This window comes from Aulonocara sp. 'chitande type north' Nkhata Bay, linkage group LG11 (genome assembly GCF_057382095.1).
Source record: "Aulonocara sp. 'chitande type north' Nkhata Bay isolate Kocher_YH1m ecotype deep benthic linkage group LG11, A_spYH_male_GT1.1, whole genome shotgun sequence".
In the NCBI taxonomy this organism is placed as follows: domain Eukaryota; kingdom Metazoa; phylum Chordata; class Actinopteri; order Cichliformes; family Cichlidae; genus Aulonocara; species Aulonocara sp. 'chitande type north' Nkhata Bay.
In genome coordinates this window covers 4,911,875-4,932,514 of record NC_141354.1, presented here as the reverse complement: position 1 = coordinate 4,932,514, position 20,640 = coordinate 4,911,875, and the positions used below count along the sequence as shown (strand labels likewise).

The 20,640-nt window shown below is 41.2% G+C and overlaps 1 protein-coding gene across 3 annotated transcripts in view; it reads left to right on the top strand.

Annotated features, from left to right (window-relative positions):
* Positions 1–20,640, top strand: part of grik2 (glutamate receptor, ionotropic, kainate 2) — a 346,386-nt gene that overhangs the window by 226,334 nt on the left and 99,412 nt on the right. For all 3 annotated transcript variants that reach the window (XM_086310278.1, XM_086310275.1, XM_086310277.1), the window contains exons 10-11: positions 1,239–1,352; positions 16,087–16,293. In XM_086310278.1, the coding sequence (XP_086166404.1) occupies positions 1,239–1,352; positions 16,087–16,293 (321 nt within the window). The remainder of the gene's footprint in view (positions 1–1,238; positions 1,353–16,086; positions 16,294–20,640) is intronic.

The following is a 20,640-nucleotide window of genomic DNA, read 5'->3' as shown; positions in this document are numbered from 1 at the left end:
ATTGTGACCCACACCCATTGTCACACCCTGGCTCAGGTGATTAGAAGATCATCAGGGGGGAAACTCCCACTGAGTTTAAATCTGGGACTCTCCACCATTTGACCTTAGAGCTGAAGAAGCTTCTCGGATGAGAGGTGAAACGTCTTCAAGCAACTTAAAGAAGTCCAGACGCTTTTCTGTCCAAGCTCCTTTGACTACGATGACCTGGATGACTGAGAACCTTCACAGACATCAAGACAATACCTCCTCTGTTCACAGTAGCATCGCTCTGCTAACATGCTAACAGCACATTTGAGTTACTCACCCCTTCCCTTCCTGTGCGGAATCATAACATGAACAAATCACTCAGGAGTCACTCACCCCCTCCCTCCTGGCTCACAGCTTCTTCTTCTTCTTCTTCTTGGTTGACAACCAACATTAAGGAGCATTACCGCCCCCTGGCTCACAGCTCAGTGGACATTTTGATGAGAAAATATATATTTGACACATTTGAGGAAAATACTAATAAAATAAAATAAAAATAAATAAAATAAATGTTCCCTTTAGAAATCTTATTTTTTTGCTCTATAAAAATAGTTGTTTTTCTTTTTCAATCACTCATCTTAGCAGTAGGATATACATGAAAAGAGAAACAAATTAAGTTTGAGTAAAAATATACATTTTTACACTCTCTGGGCAACTGACTCAGTGACTCAAATGACTCAAAAAACCTGATTCATTTTGGCGAGTGACTCATTCAAACTCAATTCAGTAAAAATAATCGAATTTACCATCACTACCTTCAAGTCATATGTGGGTGAAGGAGATGGCATCATGTATTGTATTGGAACGACTTACTTATATTGTTAGAGGAAAGGGAGTAGATTTAGAAGAAATATGGTTACATTTAACTGAGTTTCTCAGACATTATGAAGGGAATTAATTTAGAAAATGATACTTGGTGCTGAGTTTTTTTGTTTGTTTGTTTTTGTCATTTTTATTTTTCGTTCTCGCATTGGTTTTATTTTATTTTATTTTTAAATCTATATTTGTTTATTTTGGGGACGATGTTGTTTAATATAAATCTTATGTTAACTGTACTATTATTCTTTACTTGTTCTGTAATATAAAACTCATTAAACATTTTTGTTTTTTAAATCTAACACTTCATGCTCTCATGTTTTTCTGTACCAATGGATTTTGCATGTACTCTATCTGCCTTCTAACAGAAGAAGAATTAATTAAATATTTGTTTACAGATTGGTACCTGGGACCCTCCGAGTGGCCTAAACATGACAGACAACCAGAAAGGGAAGACAACTAATGTCTCTGACTCCTTGTCCAATCGATCCCTGGTGGTGTCTACTATACTGGTATGGTTACTTTTCTTTGAGATCTTAAGCTTAGGACTGTATAACATGACGCCTCCTGTGGAGAAATATGTCATTCAGAGTTCTCTGGTCTATTTTTCTGGCTCTTTCAGAACAGTATTGCACAGTCTTCCTCATAGCTTACTACACAATAACAAGTGTGCTTTGAAACACATCGCTAAATCTTACTAAGGCTGCGTCCACACGTACATGGGTATTTTTTGAAATGCAGATTTTTCTATGCGTTTGCATCTTTCGTCCACAGGTAAACGGCGTTTTCGGTCACTGCAAACCGCAATTTTTTAAAAACTCCTGCCAGGGTGGAGATTTTCGAAAACTCCGTTTTTGCGTTTTTGCATTTACGTGTGGACGAGGAAAATGGAGAAAACGCAGCGTCAAAGGTGTGCGCCTTTTTTGACGTCACACTGTGCGCCACGTTATTGTTTCAGTGAAATTAATTTCTACAATGGCGGACTTAGACAAAACACTGTTACTGTTAATTTTACTCTCTGCTGTGTTTAAATGCTTACATATACACACACAGTTACTGTCCTCCAAACATAGGACTCAGTTCTGCTTCTATGGTAAATGGTAAATGGCCTGTATTTGTATAGCGCTTTACACATCAGTCACACACACATTCACACACTGGTGATGGCAGCTACATTGTAGCCACAGCTGCCCTGGGACGCACTGACAGAGGCGAGGCTGCCGGACACTGGCGCCACCGGGCCCTCTGACCCTCTGCTTCTATGCGCCATCTTTGTTTACTCTGCCATTTCTACACGGTTAGGAATATATCGACACCTGTTGCTTTGGCATGTTCCCGGCAGCGTTTTCCTTTGTTTTTGGCATTTACGTGTGGACGGGATTTTTTAAAAATGAAAAAGGAAAATCTCAGTTTTCAAAAATACCCGTGTACGTGTGGAGCTAGCCTAAAACTTTTGAGTACATTAGTTCATCTTATCAATTAGTATATAGTGTGCTGTCAAGACACAATGTCAATATGACACAATACGTTGTTATGTCTAATATGAACGTCAGTGCAGACACTGAACGCGCAAGGCTAAAAAAGCCTCCAATGCCTTCATCCTCCAGGAACTGCTTGGATACTCTGACCACCCAGCACTCAAAATGTGGTCATAAATGTTTTGTACTTGTAAATCAGTTTTGTATTTGTGCATCTGTAGATAAGAAAAAGATTTGTGTGTGTAAAAATATTTACACAAGTTACAAATTCTTTTTGTTAAGGTCTGGTTACACATACAAAGCAAGAAAATCCTTGTGAAACTCTGCACTCAGAGGACATGACATTGACCCATCTGTTCTCTCATTGGATAGATAAATTTGTGATTGACATGACATTGACCAATCAGCTGAAAAGAAGAAAAATTGGCTCAAAATTCGTACTTGTGAGTTGAAACTTGAGTGCAGAGCTTCACACGGATTTTTTTGCTTTGTATCTGTAACCAGACTTTAACAAAAAAAATTGCAACTTATGTAAATATTTTCACGCACACAAATCTTCTTTTTTTCGCACACACAAATTCTTATCTACAGATGCACAAATATACGCATTCTGATTTACCAGTGCAAAATATTTATGACAATTTGAGCCCATAAGTATCTTACTATCTAAACTTAGTATCACAGCAAAGTGTGAAATGTACAAGCATGCAGAAGTTGCAGTAAGTTACAGTGAGCTTCAATAACAGCAGAGGGAGATATTTTATTTCAAGTCATGAAAATAATCACAGGAAAGCATTAAAATGTAAATACATATTAGCTGCCAAGGTAATAGTTTCTGGTGATTAATGACCCTCGCATGTACTTCATATGTCTTTTGATCACTAACGACCTCTTGGCTTTGAATACATTATCTCCTCCAGCTGCAGCTGCAGCTTCTCCATGCATTAATGCAGCTTCCGCATGGGTATCCATGTCACGCTATGGAGAGATAAAGCTTGAAATGGGCACAGTGGACTGGCGTGTTAATTGCATCCTTTGCCATGATGCTGGGTTGAGAGATCTGAGCATTCCTCAGTGGATCTGCCTGCTCAGACTATCACTGATTGACTGCCAAACCAGACATGCTGAATGATGTTGCAGGCACCATTACATTCTCCCCAGCTTCCACAGACCCTTTCACGTCTTTCAAGACTGAATGATTGTGAACAAAAATCTACTTTCAGTGTTTTATGTTTAGTATTTATAGAACTCACATTAGTGTTTCATTATGGTGCTTAAGTAATTTTAATAGCGATGAAAACAAGAGACTTATTGATACACGAGGATCTGGAAACGAAACATTTCGTGTAATTTTTCAGTTACATTTAATTACATGGCTCCTGTGCTCATGGGCAGGCGTCATGAAAATGTTGCTATCTATGTAATGGAATACATGAAAATCATTCAGGTGCAGCAAATACAGAGGCCCTTAAGCTCTTCTCTTTCACTTTGAAATAATTGCTCCCAAATCTTTTCATTAATTAATCACACCTTATTTAATATTAACGCCTCCATGTTAGCACACATAAAAGCTACCCCCCCCCCCCCCAAAAAAAAAAAAACACTCTTCTTTTGTTTCTTCTTTTTTATTAGCTTGTCTCGAGCTATAAGAGTCATGAGCTGACTGTCAATTATCAACTCACATCTGTCTTTTCTTGGAGGGCAGGGGGCTCAACCTGCTTTGTGCTCATGATGCACCTCTACACTTCTAAAATTATTAACTTGTCAAAAGCTTATTTGTGTTTCAGCAGTGTTTCTGCTCATGTTCACGGCTTGTATACATTTTAGAAATTATGTACATCAGAAATATTATTGGCTGGCTGAAAACAATAAGGACAGATGACGTAATGTTTATTAGCAAAAACAAATGGCTTCATGCGTTTTAAGCCTCTTTGAGATTAAGAAAAAATACTTACCCCTTTCTCTTTTTTGCTATTTTTTCCTATGCGGTTATTAACCCCGGGATTAGAGGAAATGCTGTGGAGCTGCTGATTAATGTCACAGCACCACATCTGTGTTTCATATATTTACATTTAACATCAAAGGTTCATCAGTTTTATCTCTTATAATTCACATATTTTGGAGGTAAAAATGACTCGTTGCCAAAGAAGACCTCTCTTATCAGAGGACGTTTTGCTTTACTGATTAATCTTGAAACATTTTGTTTCAAAGCTTCCTTTATGTTTTTACTGTGGGGCATAAATGCACACGTTGTAAAAGTCCCCCCTCTAAGTGTATGCCTGTGGCTGTGGTTATGAACACAGACAGCACAGAGTCTGCCGTGTGATGGCACCATGGCACTAAAGGGAAATTTTAAGAAGAAATTCACATTAAAGCCATTTATGAGCCTGATATCGAAGAAGCAAGTGTAAAAATAACAATATCAAGTAAATTGTGGGTTGTCATTATTTATCACAGGTCTTCTTTCTTTCCGCACATGCTGTGAAGTGATTGGATTGTAGTTATTAGCAAAGACTCTCCACCGCTGTAATTGCCATATCAGGATTGAGTCATGGGGAGATGTGTGATGGCTGTGAGCAGCAAAGAAAAGGAGGGAGGGCTGACAATAATTGGGTTTGTTACATTTGATTGATGCACACTTTCATCTGGCTTCTCATCATTTTCTCCTGGATTATGTACTATAAAACATGATGTAATTACTCTTGAGATCTTGGCCTATCAACAGTTTATCTACTCAGGAAGTCATTCCAGTTATGCTGTTGTGGAAATGGAGTACCTTTAGGCTAATAGCTAGAGCTGTGGATAATATACCGTGTAATGTCTTGGAGAGAGCAAGGACCAGACTTGCTTTCATTGTCACAGAAACAACCAGTTGTTTTTATGATTCGCTGCAGGGGAACAGTAGAGCAGAGTGTTTTGTGCGTCATGTAAACTAACATTTAAACTTGGTTAAGGTGTTGCAAAATATTTTCTGGAGGTGTGAACAGACAGTTACAGCTACAAATCAAAAAGGCCACCGTGACATCTTAATATGTCAAGTCACCAGTTGATTAAACAGCAAATCATATCTTACTTCATCATTATCATACTGTAAACCTAAATGCTCAGAGTAAATGATAGAGTAGGTAGTCTAAACTTAATTTATCAAATACAGTTTCTACTACCATGAAAAGGTAAGGCCTCTTTTGGGTTTTCTCTCTTGTTGAGTTACTGAAATCTTGATTAACCACCTGTTTTGCAGGTTCAGTAACATCTTATACTGAATTTTAAAGTAACTCTGGAGGTGAGTGGAGGGTTGGTTGTTCCATGGTGGTTCCTCCCCTCCTTGCTCCAGTCTTCATGCCAACTATCCTTGGGCAAAATACTAACCCCAATATGGTCTCCGATGCATCCATTGGAGTGTGAATGTCAGATAGGAGGCACTTGAGTATACAGAAAGTGCTTGTATGAATGGCTAAGTGAGGCATATTGTATAAAGTGCTTTGTGTGCTCGGGTACAGTGAAAAAGCACTATATGACAAACAGTTCATTTACCATTTACTTTTTGTGTTCCCCTATAACTGTGCAGTGTAGAGACACATTATACACAACGTGCAGGAAAGATTAGGGTTTTTATAGCAAATTATGGAAGGTAATTCAAATATTACATACATTTTGTTATACTGACTAGTTTAATGATTACAAGAATTCATTTATAGTTCATTTCTTCAGGTTGTGGTTATCACCATGTTTAAACATTAAAGCTATCAATCTGCTCAGCCAAATGGGTGAGCACATAAGGCTTTTTCCATTGCTTCTTTCTTGGTGTGGCAGTCAAAGGGAGATGAGTAAGCATGATTAACGTACATAGACTATAAAAGATGAAACCATCATTTCACCCACTGGGTTTGGATTCCACATTTTCAAGTTTTCGAGTTTGTAAATTATCAGTGTGACCAAGCTTTGTTATCAAGCTGTAAAAACAAATTGTATGAGTGCAATGCACACATATCTCTACTGTTTAGGACTGATACATTAATAAAACTGCACAAGACAATTCCATTAAAATTCTCCAGTGGATTATAGATGAGGCCTTGTAGACAGGAACTGGGTTCTACACTCTGTGCTACCACCTATTTATCTATTACAGCAGCCACATCCCTAACTTTTAAGTCTGTTACACATTGAACGTGTTGTGAGAAAACAATTTGAAATTCTGAATTTTCTGTAATACTTGTGTAACACAGACGCACAACAAACATGATGTATTTTTGTGGAAAATTTTTCCTCAGAACATGTGAAAAATGAGTGGGGGTCCTGGTAACCTTGATACAGTTGAGGTAACATGATTCGTTGCTGTTGTCATCATCTTGTGAATCACATTTTGTCTCATCACTCACGCAGGACCAATTGGCCTTGGAAAACCATACTGGGGGCAAATTTCATATACAAACCACAGATCACACAAACCCCTCCTCCACATTAAGAGGTTTGTTTAGTTTTTTTGCTTCTTTTTCCCTTGTTTCATGTTGGTAATCATGAGCATGCCACCAGAACCGTTACAGCTTTACCATATAAAAAAAATAATTCCGAAAACGTTAGGACTTAATTATAAGAATAAAAAGAGAATGCACTGTTTTTCAAATCATGGAAAACCCAGATTTATTCACAATATAAGATAGAAAACATCAAATGTTTAAACTGAGACATTTTAGTATTTCATGCAAATATCTGTGTAGGTTCTCATTCATCCAGGTCATGGTAATCTAAAGAGCTTGGAAAGAAAAGCGACTGGAATTCTCTCAATCAATTCACCTCCCATCCAAAAAGCGTCTTCAGTTCTAAAAGCAAATGGTAGAGCCAAGGTGTTTAAAAGGGCATGGGTGATTATCAACAGAGGTGTCGAGTGAAGCCATTGTGGGACTGTCCATCGCCCTATCATGTAACCTATTGAGATCACCTGACAAAAGGTGCGAATGGGCTTTAAAGCAGCTGAGAAGGGGTCTCAAAATGGCATTGTAGATGGCAGACAGCTGGTGTTGAAAGCGACCACATGTTTTATGAGCTTTCTTAATATTTTTTTCCCTTCTGGCTTAGAGGAAATATTTGCTGCCTGGTGCTGCAGGGTGCTGATTACTCCAACACGGCAGTGAAAGTGGTTAGGTAATGTGTTGCTTAAGGTGCGACGTGTGGAAAACAGGGTCTGGTCACTTAATCGATTAGTGACTAGGTTGATTGTGGCTGTGATCTTGTACAGGCCAATAAACCTGGGAGTGAGTTTCTTGGATTCACTATGAAGTTTCAGGTGTCTTGTGGAGAGCCAGACCCGGTCCCCTGGTTGAAACAAATGGCCGGGGAGATGTCAGCAACAATGTTGTTTGGCATATTTAGCATTGGACTGAGAAATAGTGGCCTGAACTGTGACGTCATTCAGGGGTAAGACCGCAAAGGATTCTGGGAACTCGTGGCAAGAGGTACTAGCGCACGCAGACTTTCAATTGAAATCAGTCACACATCGATAAAAAGAAACACAAAAAATGGCAAGAAGCTGTGGTATTATTAACTGCAATAGCCGGTCACATGAGAGCCACGGGAAGCCGACGGGTAAAGAGATCGGTTGTTATCGGATTACGTCGTTGAAGAGAAAGAAAGAGAAATTGTTCGAGCCATGGTTCCGAAGTAACAAAGAGCCACGGATGGCCTGGATTGCAGCCATTCAACGACCAAATATAACGTCTCAGAACACTCCAGCTCACAGGTTAGTCTGCTCCAAGCATTTCCACAAAGGTCAGTCTTCTGTTGTAGTTATTACGTAATTTATCATAATTGGTGATATAGGTTACAAGCAAGTCTGGCGCTGAACAGAAATTGTCGCGCTATATGCTCCTTTATTTATTGTGCATAAATAGTGAATTGTCCTGACACAATATTGCGTTTCGCTTCTATTATTACCATGGTACACTGACAAAAACATATACTTTTATTCACAGGATAAAACAGTTGTTTTCTATCACTAATTGTCCAGTACGATTACAGCATACAGTATTATTGTCACTGCTACATTTCTGTAACGCGAACCAGAAATTATTTCCACTACTAATTAATTACCATTTAGCTCAAAGGTTATATTAATAAACGGTTAACGAATATGTATTTATGAAGACGATTTGTGAGACTGGAAATCTTACCTTTGTTCGTACGATGGTCTTTCGTTCTACGCGGTACATTTCAAGGTCCTGCACCCATTTGTCGGTAAACTGTACCTGGGCTTGTTGCAGTGACCTGAAGTTACTAAACTTCATGAGTGTATGCACTCACTCCAAGAACCGTATAATTATAAATATGAGCGTGGTGAAAGTTGGGCAGCACGCTAACCGTCTTTTGTCCACTCTGTGCTCGTAAGGGTCTGACCCTTTCACTCGACTGATTTTTTCCTCGTATCTTTTCTTTGACTTTTCATCAAGTCTGTCTTTGTACAGACCGGTATTGTTCTCCTTCATTTTGTACATACCTTTTTGGGGGGGGCAAAGAAAAAGCAAGAAGGTATTGGAACCGAAGAATGAATGTTTTGCGGTGCTGCAAATGCTTGCATTTGATGCGGTACTTGGATTGTTTTGCCACGAGTTCCCGGCATGCAATGCACGAAAGTCACATGGTCTGTCAATCTCTATATGTGAGGGGGCAAACTCCTCAAGATGGGTGGTGACCATGGTGGCCATTTGGGAGTCGGCCATCTTGGATACAACATTTGTTTTTCAATAGTTTTTCAATGGTCCCTTAATAAGTGGGAGGCACATTTGTAAACTGTTGTAATTCCTACACCGTTCGCCTGATTTGGATGTAAATACCCTCAAATAAAAGCTGACAGTCTGCAGTTAAAGTATATCTTGTTCGTTTCATTTGGAATCCATTGCTGTGTATGGAGCCAAAAATGTTAGAATTGTGTCGATGTCCCAATATTTATGGACCTGACTGTATGTGTCTATTTTAAATATAATATAAATATATTACAAATTATTGAATTCCTTTTTTTATTTTCACCTTAAACTTTATTCTTGAACAAATACTACTACATGTCTTGACATTCCTGTCTCACTGATATTGATCACTATCTAGACAGTGCTTTCTGCTCTTTCATCAACATTACATCAGTATTCTTGCAGTCTTGCAGTCCAAGAGCCATGGTATGCTCTATTAGATGTATTACATACACAGTAATGTGTCCAGTGACATAACAGACAGTTGCAGTGCAGTTAAAAAAGACACACATTCCTGTTTTTATTTTTGGGGTAGAGCACAGTTATGGGAGAGATGCAGACTGTTACTCTCAAATTCAAAATTATGATGGTGAATGTCAACCACACCAATATGTGAATGCAAAAAGAATGAAGCTTTCAGTTTAAAGTTATGGTTTTGATTGATTTCTTAATGTACAGAATTCAGTTTGTGGTATTTAATGGGTTAGATGCTGATGGTCCAGCACAGTAGGACAACACAACTGAATCCCCTCAATGATAAGAGTTAGGGCATGACCCCCAAAGAAAAAAAATCAATCTTACCGTGGCATTGAGATCTGACCTAATGGAACACATGAACGTTAGCGGTAATGCATGGCACAGGGAAAGGCATAACATGCATAAGCACCACATTACATTAGAAACTGGGTCTGGAGAGCAAAGGGTAGAGCAGCAGAATGAGCCTGTGACGATGCTCGAGGGCAAGCTTGGTGGAGAGAAACCAAAATGAGATGTGAGGACAGACTAGAGGTAAGATAGAGACAATGGGCCTTTGATAGGCCCGGCGCTGATGTTCAGCAGGTGAGAGACAGAGAGTTTGCGAAAAGTCTGTAAGTTGGCAAAAGCAGTCCCAAGAGGAGAGGCTGCCTTAAGGGTTAGGGCCACTGAAGGCTAGAGTGCAGCAGAAAAGCAAGCGAACGATAAGAAACAGAAGAGAGAAGATTAAGGCCACTGATGGCCGACAGAGAACAGAGAGCCTGCAAAGGTGGAAAGTTGCGAAACAGGTGAGAGATAAGCTGCATTAGGTTTGGGGCAACTGCTGGCCAACAGAGAACAGAGAGTCTGCAAAAGGCTGAAAGTTGCATGACAAGAGAGAAAAGAGCCTGGGTTAAGGCATGGGGCTGCTGATGGCCGATGGAGAGCAGAGAGAGTGTGATAGGGCTTGCAAAGAGGAGAGAGAGCACAGAGCCTGCAAGGGCTTAGCGTTTGTCAAAGGTCAGGAGAGAAAGAAGAGCCTGTGTTAAGGTTGAAGGCTGTTGAAGGCCGGGACAGGACCAGCGCATGCAATAAGGCAGAAAGAACAAAGGGCCTGTTATAAAGCAAAAGGACAAACAAAGAGAGTCTGCATTAAGGTTCAAGGCCACTGTTAGCTAGGAGAGAGCACAAAGACTATAATGAGACTGAGAGCTGGCGGAACAGGAGAAAGGAGGGAGACTTTGATACCACCAGCCAGCTATGTCGTGACATGGAAGAAATTGTAGACTAGAGTGACTTGGAAACAGGAAAGCAGAATCACAGGTTAAGAAAACATGATTTGTTGAAGTACATACATATGGGGTGATGCAGGAATTGAAAAAGATGCAACAAGGAAAGGTCATTGATGACCCACAGTCCATTCGAGGACAAGAAGGAGTAACGTTCTGCATAACTGAAGCATCTTACCTTAAGATATCAAGCCTCCTTAAGTGACGTTGATGCAATTTAGCGCTATATAAATAAATGGGATGAAAAGGCTTGTATAGCTGCAGAGGCAGCACCACTTACCTATTTAGTGATGAGCTTTGACATTTCACCATGGAACAGTAAGACAGACATGGCGATTTACTAATTGATTTCTAATTGCAGATCCGTTTGTGGATGCATCTTTAGTTTGCAACCAGTGAAGAACGGAAAGTGTTACTGCATTGAGTCCAGAAAGGTGGTGTTATGATGGCACCCTGTGACTGTACATCAAGTGAAAGGAAGGAGGCCGAAGACTAGTGACTATCAGAACCACTGTCCAGGATGAGAAAACAAACATCCATCAGTACATCAAGAAGATGGCCAGAACTGATTGCGTGACTTAGTGAATACTTCAGGAAGTTGAAGTCCAAGGAAGAAGATGAACAAGGAGAAGAACTGTCATGGAAGGACAGGACCATGCACGGTATGTACCACCAGCAAAAAGAGGAAGTAGCTGACATCCAGAAGTCCTACCAGTAGCTAGACAGAGCTGGAGTAAAATGGAATGTCTCTATGGATCTTGTGCTCAGAGCTTGCTCCTATGCTGCCATGATTAGTGCCTCTGTGCTGTCTTCCAGTCCAGCTTTGTCCAGCCACTGGTTGGATTTCTGGATGTCAACAACTTCCTCTATCTGGCGGTGGTACATACCGTGCAGGGGCCTGTCCTTCCATTAATGTTACTCCTCTTCCTCCTCTTTCTTGGGTTTCTGCTGTCAGAGGTATTCACTGAGCACGGGCTTGGTTGGGGCCATCTTCCTGATGTACTCGTGGATGTTCCTTGTCTCATCCTGTACTGTGGTTTTGACACTCACCAGTCCCCGGCCTCCTTTCTACCACCTAACGTACAGACACCGCAATGTCGTTCAGACTGGAGAAGTGTAGGGAATGCAGTCAGAACTGAGGGGATCAAACTACCAGAAGACAACATTTCAAACAGAGAGGACAGTAACAAGTACCTGGGCATCCCACAGGCAAATGGAAACCACAAAGAGGCCACTATGAAAGCTACCACCATCAAGTATCTGCAGAGGGTACTTGAACTGTAACAGTAAGAACAAGATCCAGGCTATCAACACCTACACCCTGCCTGTGATCAGGTACCCTGCTGTGATAATAAGCTGGCCAAAGGAGGAGATAGACGCCACTGACATCAAGACAAGGAAGCTCCTTACCATGCATGTTTAACCCCAAGTGCAGCACACTGGTGGCGTGGGAACAGCAGCGGCCACTCAAGACCAAATTGTGCTGTTTTTGTACTTTTGGGCTTTCTATCGAATTTTCATGATAACCTCTGAGCCACATGGACACCAGAACAATCGGTGTTCATGTTTACCAACGGCAAACACTTCTAAATTACAAGCATCACACAAAAACTGACCCGGAACTACTGGAAGCGCTATGGAAATCGGGCCTTCTGTCCTTCATCGTCTGATGCTGGTGGCCAGTGGACATGTTGCCGAAAGCGCTGCGTGAGGAAGCGGAAGTGCATCAAGCGTGGTGCGGTCCGTAATAGGCTAAGAGCAAATCCAAGCCAACCGGTTCTTCCATCCATCTTCCTCTCAATAAACTGGACTACATCCGACTCCAGCAGACCACGCAGCCGGAATTTAGAGACTGCTGCGTCTTTTTTATCACAGAAACATGGCTCAGCGACAGAGTCCCTGAAAAAACTGAAAACTGAAGAGTGCCTGCCTGAAGGGCTACCAAGGATTTTGAAATTTTGCAAGCCCTGAGACAGCAAGTTACTTTTGCACAATACTCAGCATTTCACACATTTCCATTGCACTGTCTTGTGTCTGTATCCTCCAGGGTCTCGGAGGAGCGTTGTCTCATTTCACTCAGTACTGTACCACTGTACATGGTTGAAATGACAATAAAAGCCACTTGACTTGACTTGACTTGACTTGTATCCTAAGCGGTAGGAAGAAGGCCAAGGACTGGTGAGTATCAGTACCAGAGTCCAGGATGAAACAACAAAACATCCACAAGTACATCAGGAAAATGGCCATGACCGACTCCGTGCTCAGTGAATACCTCAGGCAGTAGAAACCCAAGAAAGAGTTGCAAGGGGAGGAACCATCATGGAAGGACAGGCCCCTGCACGGTATGTACCACCGCCAGATAGAGGAAGTGGCTGACGTCCAGAAATCCTATTGGTGGCTGGACTGAAAGACAGCACAGAGGCACTAATCATGGCAGCACAGAAACAAGCTCTGAGCACAAGATCCATAGAGGCTGGGGTCTATCACACCAGGCAAGACCCCAGGTGCAGGCTGTGTAAAGATGCCCCTGAGACAATCCAGCACATAACAGCAGGGTGCAAGATGCTAGCAGGCAAGGCATACATGGAACGCCATAACCAAGTGGCCGGCATAGTGTACAGGAACATCTGTGCCGAGTATAACCTGGAAGTCCCGAGGTCAAAATGGGAGATGCCCCCAAGGGTGGTGGAGAATAACCAAGCTAAGATCCTGTGGGACTTCCAGATACAGATACAGATACAGATGGACAAACTGGTGGTTGTCACAACCCGACTCATAGGAAGTGACAAACAAATGGGAGACCACACACAGGTTTTTTAAAGGCTGTAAGACATATTTAATGAAAATAAGGTAAAACAACTTAAAGACAATGTAAAGGAGTCAAAGGAGCTTGCAAAGAAAAGCGTCTGGACTTCTTTAAGTTCTTAAAGAAGTCCAGACGCTTTTCTTTGCAAGCTCCTTTTAAAGAAGTCCAGACGCTTTTCTTTGCAAGCTCCTTTGACTACGATGACCTGGATGACTGAGAACCTTCACAGACACAATGTAAAGGACATAACAGCCATAACTGAAACTTCCAAATGAACAAAATGGGTGCCAGACAGCGAGCGACAGCACCAAAGCCAGCCACCCTGGTTCAGTCAAGGTGTCTTTATATACACTGGGACTGGCCTCTCAGGTGTGCTGCATCACTAATTGGGTCAGCTCCACCTACCTGCAAGAAACAGGTAAAAGAAAAAACAAAACACAAGGCCAGCCCACTGGCCGTCACATGGTGGCTAACCAACTGGACATAGTAGTGGTAGAAAAGCAGAAGAAGATAGCCATAGTGATAGACATAGCGATACTGAGTGACAGCAACATCAGGAAGAAGGAACATGAGAAGCTGAGAAGTACCAAGGCACTCAGAGAAGAGCTGGAGAAGATGTGGAGGGTGAAGGTAACAGTGGTCCTAGTGGTAATCGAAGCACTCAGGGCAGTGACTCCCAAGCTAGGCGAGTGGGTCCAGCAGATCCCAGGAAAAACATCCACGATCTCTGTCCAGAAGAACGCAGTCCTAGGAACAGCTAAGATACTGTGCAGGACCCTCAAGCTCCCAGGCCTCTGGTAGAGGACCCGAGCTTGAAGGATAGACGAGGGGCAAGAGAGGAATATATAAATAAACTTTTATTCAACAATTCAACACGAAAAAATTAATTACAAACATAGCTGGACAACAGTGCTAAGCATGAAAGAAAATAACCTACAAAAGAGGAAAAAAATAGAGAACTAATTTAGACTCGCTCCTATCACCCCGAAATGGTTCAGACTGGCCCCAATGGCTACCCCTCGCTGAGCCTGGTTCTGCCGGAGGTTTCTTGCTGTTAAAATGGCCTTTTTCCTTCCCACTGTCGCCAAGTGCTTGTACAAAGTAGATTTTATGAATGTTGGGATTTCTCTCTGTTATTTTACAGCCTTCTCTTACAAAATAAAGCACATCGATGCTGGTGGCAGAGCAAGTCAGCCACTAATCAGAAGGTTGGTGGTTTGATCCCAGGCTGCCTCCTGGCTGCAATTGTGTGAATGGGTGAATGACTGAATGTAGTGGAAAGCGCTTTGGGGTGCTTAGGGACTAAGTAAAGCGCTATACAAATGCAGGACATTTACCATTTTACCATTTAGCACAAGGGAACCAAGACACTAATCCAGAAAGAAGAAAAATGGAGGAACAGACAGCGAAAGACGGAGAGAAGTAAAAAGTACAAATATTACACATTTAACAAAACACAAGATTGCAAAACTGAAATGCATGACAATAACAACTAAAAATTAAAAACAGAAGTTTAATTCTCAGTGATTTCCACACAGTCTATTTGAATCAAACAGGAACAAAAACAATCAACAAAAACAAAACTCAGTACTTGAAATTTTCGAACAACAATGAATAATAAAAAATAGTCAAATATATTACTAAGAATCCGAACTAGGAATCTAAAACAGCAAAACTGAAAACCCCAGGACCAAATCTAAGGAACGTGACAAACCATGTCAAAGCTATTAACAATTTTAAATTATTTTTTTTCAGTCATGCCACAGTTATCTGATAAATAACACCTGCTTGGTGATATATTTTGCGATTTATTTGTCTGCGAGAAACAAGAAATGAGGGATATGCTGCACGAATGAGCATCTAAGGCTAAAAAAGACAGATGGTGCATAAAGCAGAGGTGTAAAGAGGAGGAAGCAGGTGGAGGAGGAAACCGGGAGTGAGCTGTGGAGGGAGACGAGAAGGACATGGTGAAGGAGATGCTCAGTAGGCGGGAGGCAGAAAGGAAATGGTTTGAAAAAAGACAGCTTTCTCCAGCTGTTCATGTGAACACAGGGTATGTGCCAGCTCTTGCTCTCTCCTTTTTGTGTCTGTCTATCAGCATCTCTTATCTTATTGTTAAAGCATGTGGAACCCTGAAAGCTGAGCTTGTGCCCAACGCCAGTTTGACGTGCCCGAGAGATGCACACAGTAACTGATATGAGGGGATTATCTCTTATTATGGTCATGCCTCACTTTGTACCAACCCCAACTCACATCACAGAACTGGGACGACTGGAAAACACACACACACACACACACACACACACACACACACACACACACACACACACACACACAGCAGCTTTATATATGCTTTACCAACCTGGGGAGTTTATGTTAGGGTTTGCATGGCTTACATATCAGATGACCTATACACTTTATCTGTAGGTAAAAGATGGAAAGTGCTGCTAAGACTCATCCCTCCTCCCTATTTTGCCCAACAGGAAGAACCATACGTGATGTTCAAGAAGTCTGACAAACCACTCTATGGAAACGACCGCTTTGAGGGCTACTGCATCGATCTACTCAGAGAGCTGGCCAACATCCTAGGCTTTACTTTCGAGGTCCGCCTGGTGGAAGATGGAAAATATGGTGTCCAGGATGAGAACACAGGCCAGTGGAATGGCATGGTCAAGGAGCTAATGGATCATGTGAGTTTCTGCATTATTATTCAATCATTATAAAAGTGGTTCAGTCAATCAGTCAATCAAATTTAGTGATGCATTTTATTTATGGAGAACTTTCAGTTACTTAACCCTCATTCTATTGACATATTTAACATAAATGGACTACCAGCTTGTAATTTACTGTATAAACAATAGCAAAATAATAATAATAGCAACTCTTACTTGTTCTCATGGCATTATTAGTTCTGTAAATATGCCATTTAAAGAAAAAAAGATTTTGCAAAGTTAAAGTTAATTTGCATGTTTCGTAAAACTAAACGTATACTTATCTAAAGTATAAACAATCTTGGAGCTTTTATCCCATGTACAATCTATATTATTACTTAAAAGCTTATTTAAGGGCCTTGTTTGTGATATCACTTAGTTTTTAGTCATTTTAACTAAACATTATTTGTATTTATATAATGAAACCAACTGGGGTCATAATGAGGCTAATATGAAATAACTGAAGTAAACACATAAACCTTAGTGACACTGTTGAAAGCTTTTTCCACATCTACAAACCACATGCAGACTGGTTGGGCAAACTCCCACACACCCTCAAACATACTGACCCTAACATACTATGGCCTTGTTCGTCCTTTAGTTGACTAACAGATGATCCAGTTACCCTGTGTTCTGTCTGTAATTGGAGCACATTTCCAGTTATCAGTTTCCAGTAATACAGAGGCACCATCCCAGAGCTCTACACAATATTGCAGAGGCCCACCCACCAACCCAGACATCAAACCACCAACCTTCTGATTAGTAGATGACCTGCTCTACCACCTGAGCTACAGCCACTCCAACAGTGATGGTCAGCCCTTGTCCTCAGACTCTGCTTCCTGTACAGAAGATGTTTCAGTGGGATGAATGAGGTCCTCAATATCTCCTTCCACTGCTCATCTACAGGTCTTTCTCAAAAAAATAGCATATTGTGATAAAGTGCATTATTTTCTGTAATGTACTGATAAACATTAGACTTTCATATATTTTAGATTCATTACACACAACTGAAGTAGTTCAAGCCTTTCATTGTTTTAATATTGATGATTTTGGCATACAGCTCATGAAAACCCAAAATCCCTATCTCAAAAAATTAGCATATCATGAAAAGGTTCTCTAAACGAGCTATTAACCTAACCATCTGAATCAACGAATTAACTCTAAACACCTGCAAAAGATTCCTGAGGCTTGTAAAAACTCCCAGCCTGGTTCATTACTCAAAACTGAGTAAGACTGCCGACCTGACTGCTGTCCAGAAGGCCATCATTGACACCCTCAAGCAAGAGGGTAAGACACAGAAAGAAATTGCTGTTCCTAGAGTGCTGTATCAAGGCACCTCAGTGGGAAGTCTGTGGGAAGGAAAAAGTGTGGCAGAAGACGCTGCACAACGAGAAGAGGTGACCGGACCCTGAGGAAGATTGTGGAGAAGGACCGATTCCAGACCTTGGGGGACCTGGCACCTGCTCACAGTGCCAGAACCCCTGGTAACTGGTTTACTGACCATGGTATTACTGTGCTCAATTGGCCTGCCAGCTCTCCTGACCTGAACCCCATAGAGAATCTGTGGGATATTGTGAAGAGAAAGTTGAGAGACGTAAGACCCAACACTCTGGATGAGCTTAAGGCCGCTATCGAAGCATCCTGGGCCTCCATAACACCTCAGCAGTGCCACAGGCTGGTTGCCTCCATGCCACGCTGCATTGAAGCAGTCATCTCTGCAAAATGATTCCTGACCAAGTATTGAGTGCATAACTGAACATAATAATTTGAAGGTTGCCTTTTTTGTATTAAAACACTTTTCTTTTATTGGTTGGATGAAATATGCTAATCTTTTGAGATAGGGATTTTGGGTTTTCATGAGCTGTATGCCAAAACCATCAATATTAAAACAATGAAAGGCTTGAACTACTTCAGTTGTGTGTAATGAATCTAAAATATGTGAAAGTCTAATGTTTATCAGTACATTACAGGAAATAATGCACTTTATCACAATATGCTAATTTGTTGAGAAGGACATGTATATCCTCAGCTGAAGTCAGCAGCGCCCCATCACTACTATACACAGTAAAAGTAGAGCGCTTGCCTGACGGTTGGCTAGAATCACTTTAAGGCAGACCAAAGGCATTGTTTGATGGCCTCACCGAGCTCCTCGCACACCCGAGATTTTACTTCTGCTACCACACAAACCACGAGCAATGCCTCCCACATGATAACCAAGCTGTAGTAGGACTTCTTCAGCTTGAAGGCTCCTTTATTCTCCAGTGCCCACTGTCTGGTTCATGGACTGACACCATGACAGGCATCAACCATCTTTGCGGCTGCATAATAGAATAGAATAGAATAGAATAATCCTGTAATTGTCCCACAAGGGGAAATTTGGTTGTAACAGCAGCCAAAAAGACACATATACAAACAAACAAACAGGACACAGAACAGAAACATACACATTTTTTCTTACATATTTACATCAAGGACAGTGGTTACTATAAACAGAGTACTGTACAGTTATTAAATTAAATAAAATTAACTACAGATAAGAGGCAAACCCAGGTTGTAGTGCGAATCGGTTGGTTAAATTATTGCAGTTACAGCGCAGATGTAAACATCTGTGTTTGTTGGGAGCAGTTCTGATTGTACAGTCTGACAGCTGCAGGGAGGAAGGACCTGCGGAAACGCTCCTTCATGCATCGAGGACGCAGCAGTCTGTCACTGAAGCAGCTCTGCAGCAACATCTACATGCATGGGGTGGGAGACTCTGTCCATCAGAGATGTTATTTTGGCCACAGTCCTTCTGTCTCCCACCACCTGCACTGGGTCCAGGGTGCATCCCAGAACAGAGCTGGCCTTCCTGAGCAGCCTTAGCAATTGAGGTGCAGAACATGGTCCATTTGGATTCAGTGTCCCCATATGATGTGAAGGCATAGTGGCTCTACTCTGAGCCCCTCCCAAACTCCTCATCCCATGCTAAGGGAGAGCCCATCCACCCTTGAGAGAAAGCTTATTTTCACCCCTTGTATCTGTGATCTCATTCTTTTGCCTTTGAAAGAAGTTATAATATTGTTAATAACAAGATCATCCTGAACTTAATGGACTTATGGTGTTTATCAACAACGATTCTCCTTGCTCATAGGGGGTCATATGATTGTTGGGTTTTTCTCTGGATGTACTATTGTAGGGTCTACCTTACAATATAAAGTGCCTTTAGGCGACTGTTGTTGTGATTTGGGGCGGTATAAATAACACTGAAATGAATTAAATTGAATCTGAGAGACAGACGCCCTCCATACTTTTAAGATTAGTCTTAAAACTTTCCTTTTTGATAAAAACTTATAACGAGGGCTAAGCTCTCCCTTAATTATGCTGCCATTGGCTCTGGCTGCTGAGGGACTTCCCATAATTCACTGGACATTTCTTGTTGACTCTGTTGCATGTGATTAGAGTTTGTCTTCTCTCTGCCATAGTTTGTGTTTGGTTCTTTCTCTCTGTGTTTGTCTTCCCTCACGCCTCAACCTTAATGGCAAATAGCTGCCTCAGTCTCTTTGTGTTAAATGGGAATTTTCCCTTCCCACTGTTGCCAAGTGCTTGGGTATTGTGAGATTATTATTTTTTCATGACGTAATATTTTACTTTACAATGTAAAGTACCTTGAAGAAACAGTTGTTTTGAGCTGGTACTATAAATTTAAATTGAACTGACGTGGGCCAGATTGGATTGTAGTCAGTTAAATAGTCAGTTGACGTTTTTGACAATAATTCATTGATTAGCTAAAATAAGTGGTTTGTTGATAAGATAAAAACGAATTTATCAAATGTAGGACAAGTGCCATAGCCAATCACTACATTGGGTGTTGTCTTTGCTTTGGTGACTTCTTTAAACTGTGGAATTCGTTTCACAGCCAAATGCTGGAAATAAGTTTCACTGAAGTGAGGAGTATTACAGACTCACCAAGAAGGAAAGTGAAGAATGAAAACAGAAAGAGAACAACAAGCCCAATTTGACAGGACAGTGATGCAAGAAGAGCATAGATTCATCTGTGAGTTGTTTCCCCTATAGAGCTTATTAAAAACATACACACAACCACCCACAATCTGCTCACAGTGTAGAGCATTACACCTAACAAAATCCCAGTTAGGATGAGCTGCATGGGCAGAAAAATGGAAGAGGCTGCTTGCCCAATAGTCAATATCTGACCTCATTAGAAGCAGCACCCATAAGGGGTCGAGGCTCCTTTAACTTATTCACAGCTCTCCTCTCTCCTCTGTTCTGCTTCTCTTCTTGATCAGTGCAGTGCGAGATTGTCGTGACAGATATTTTCATGGTCAAAGG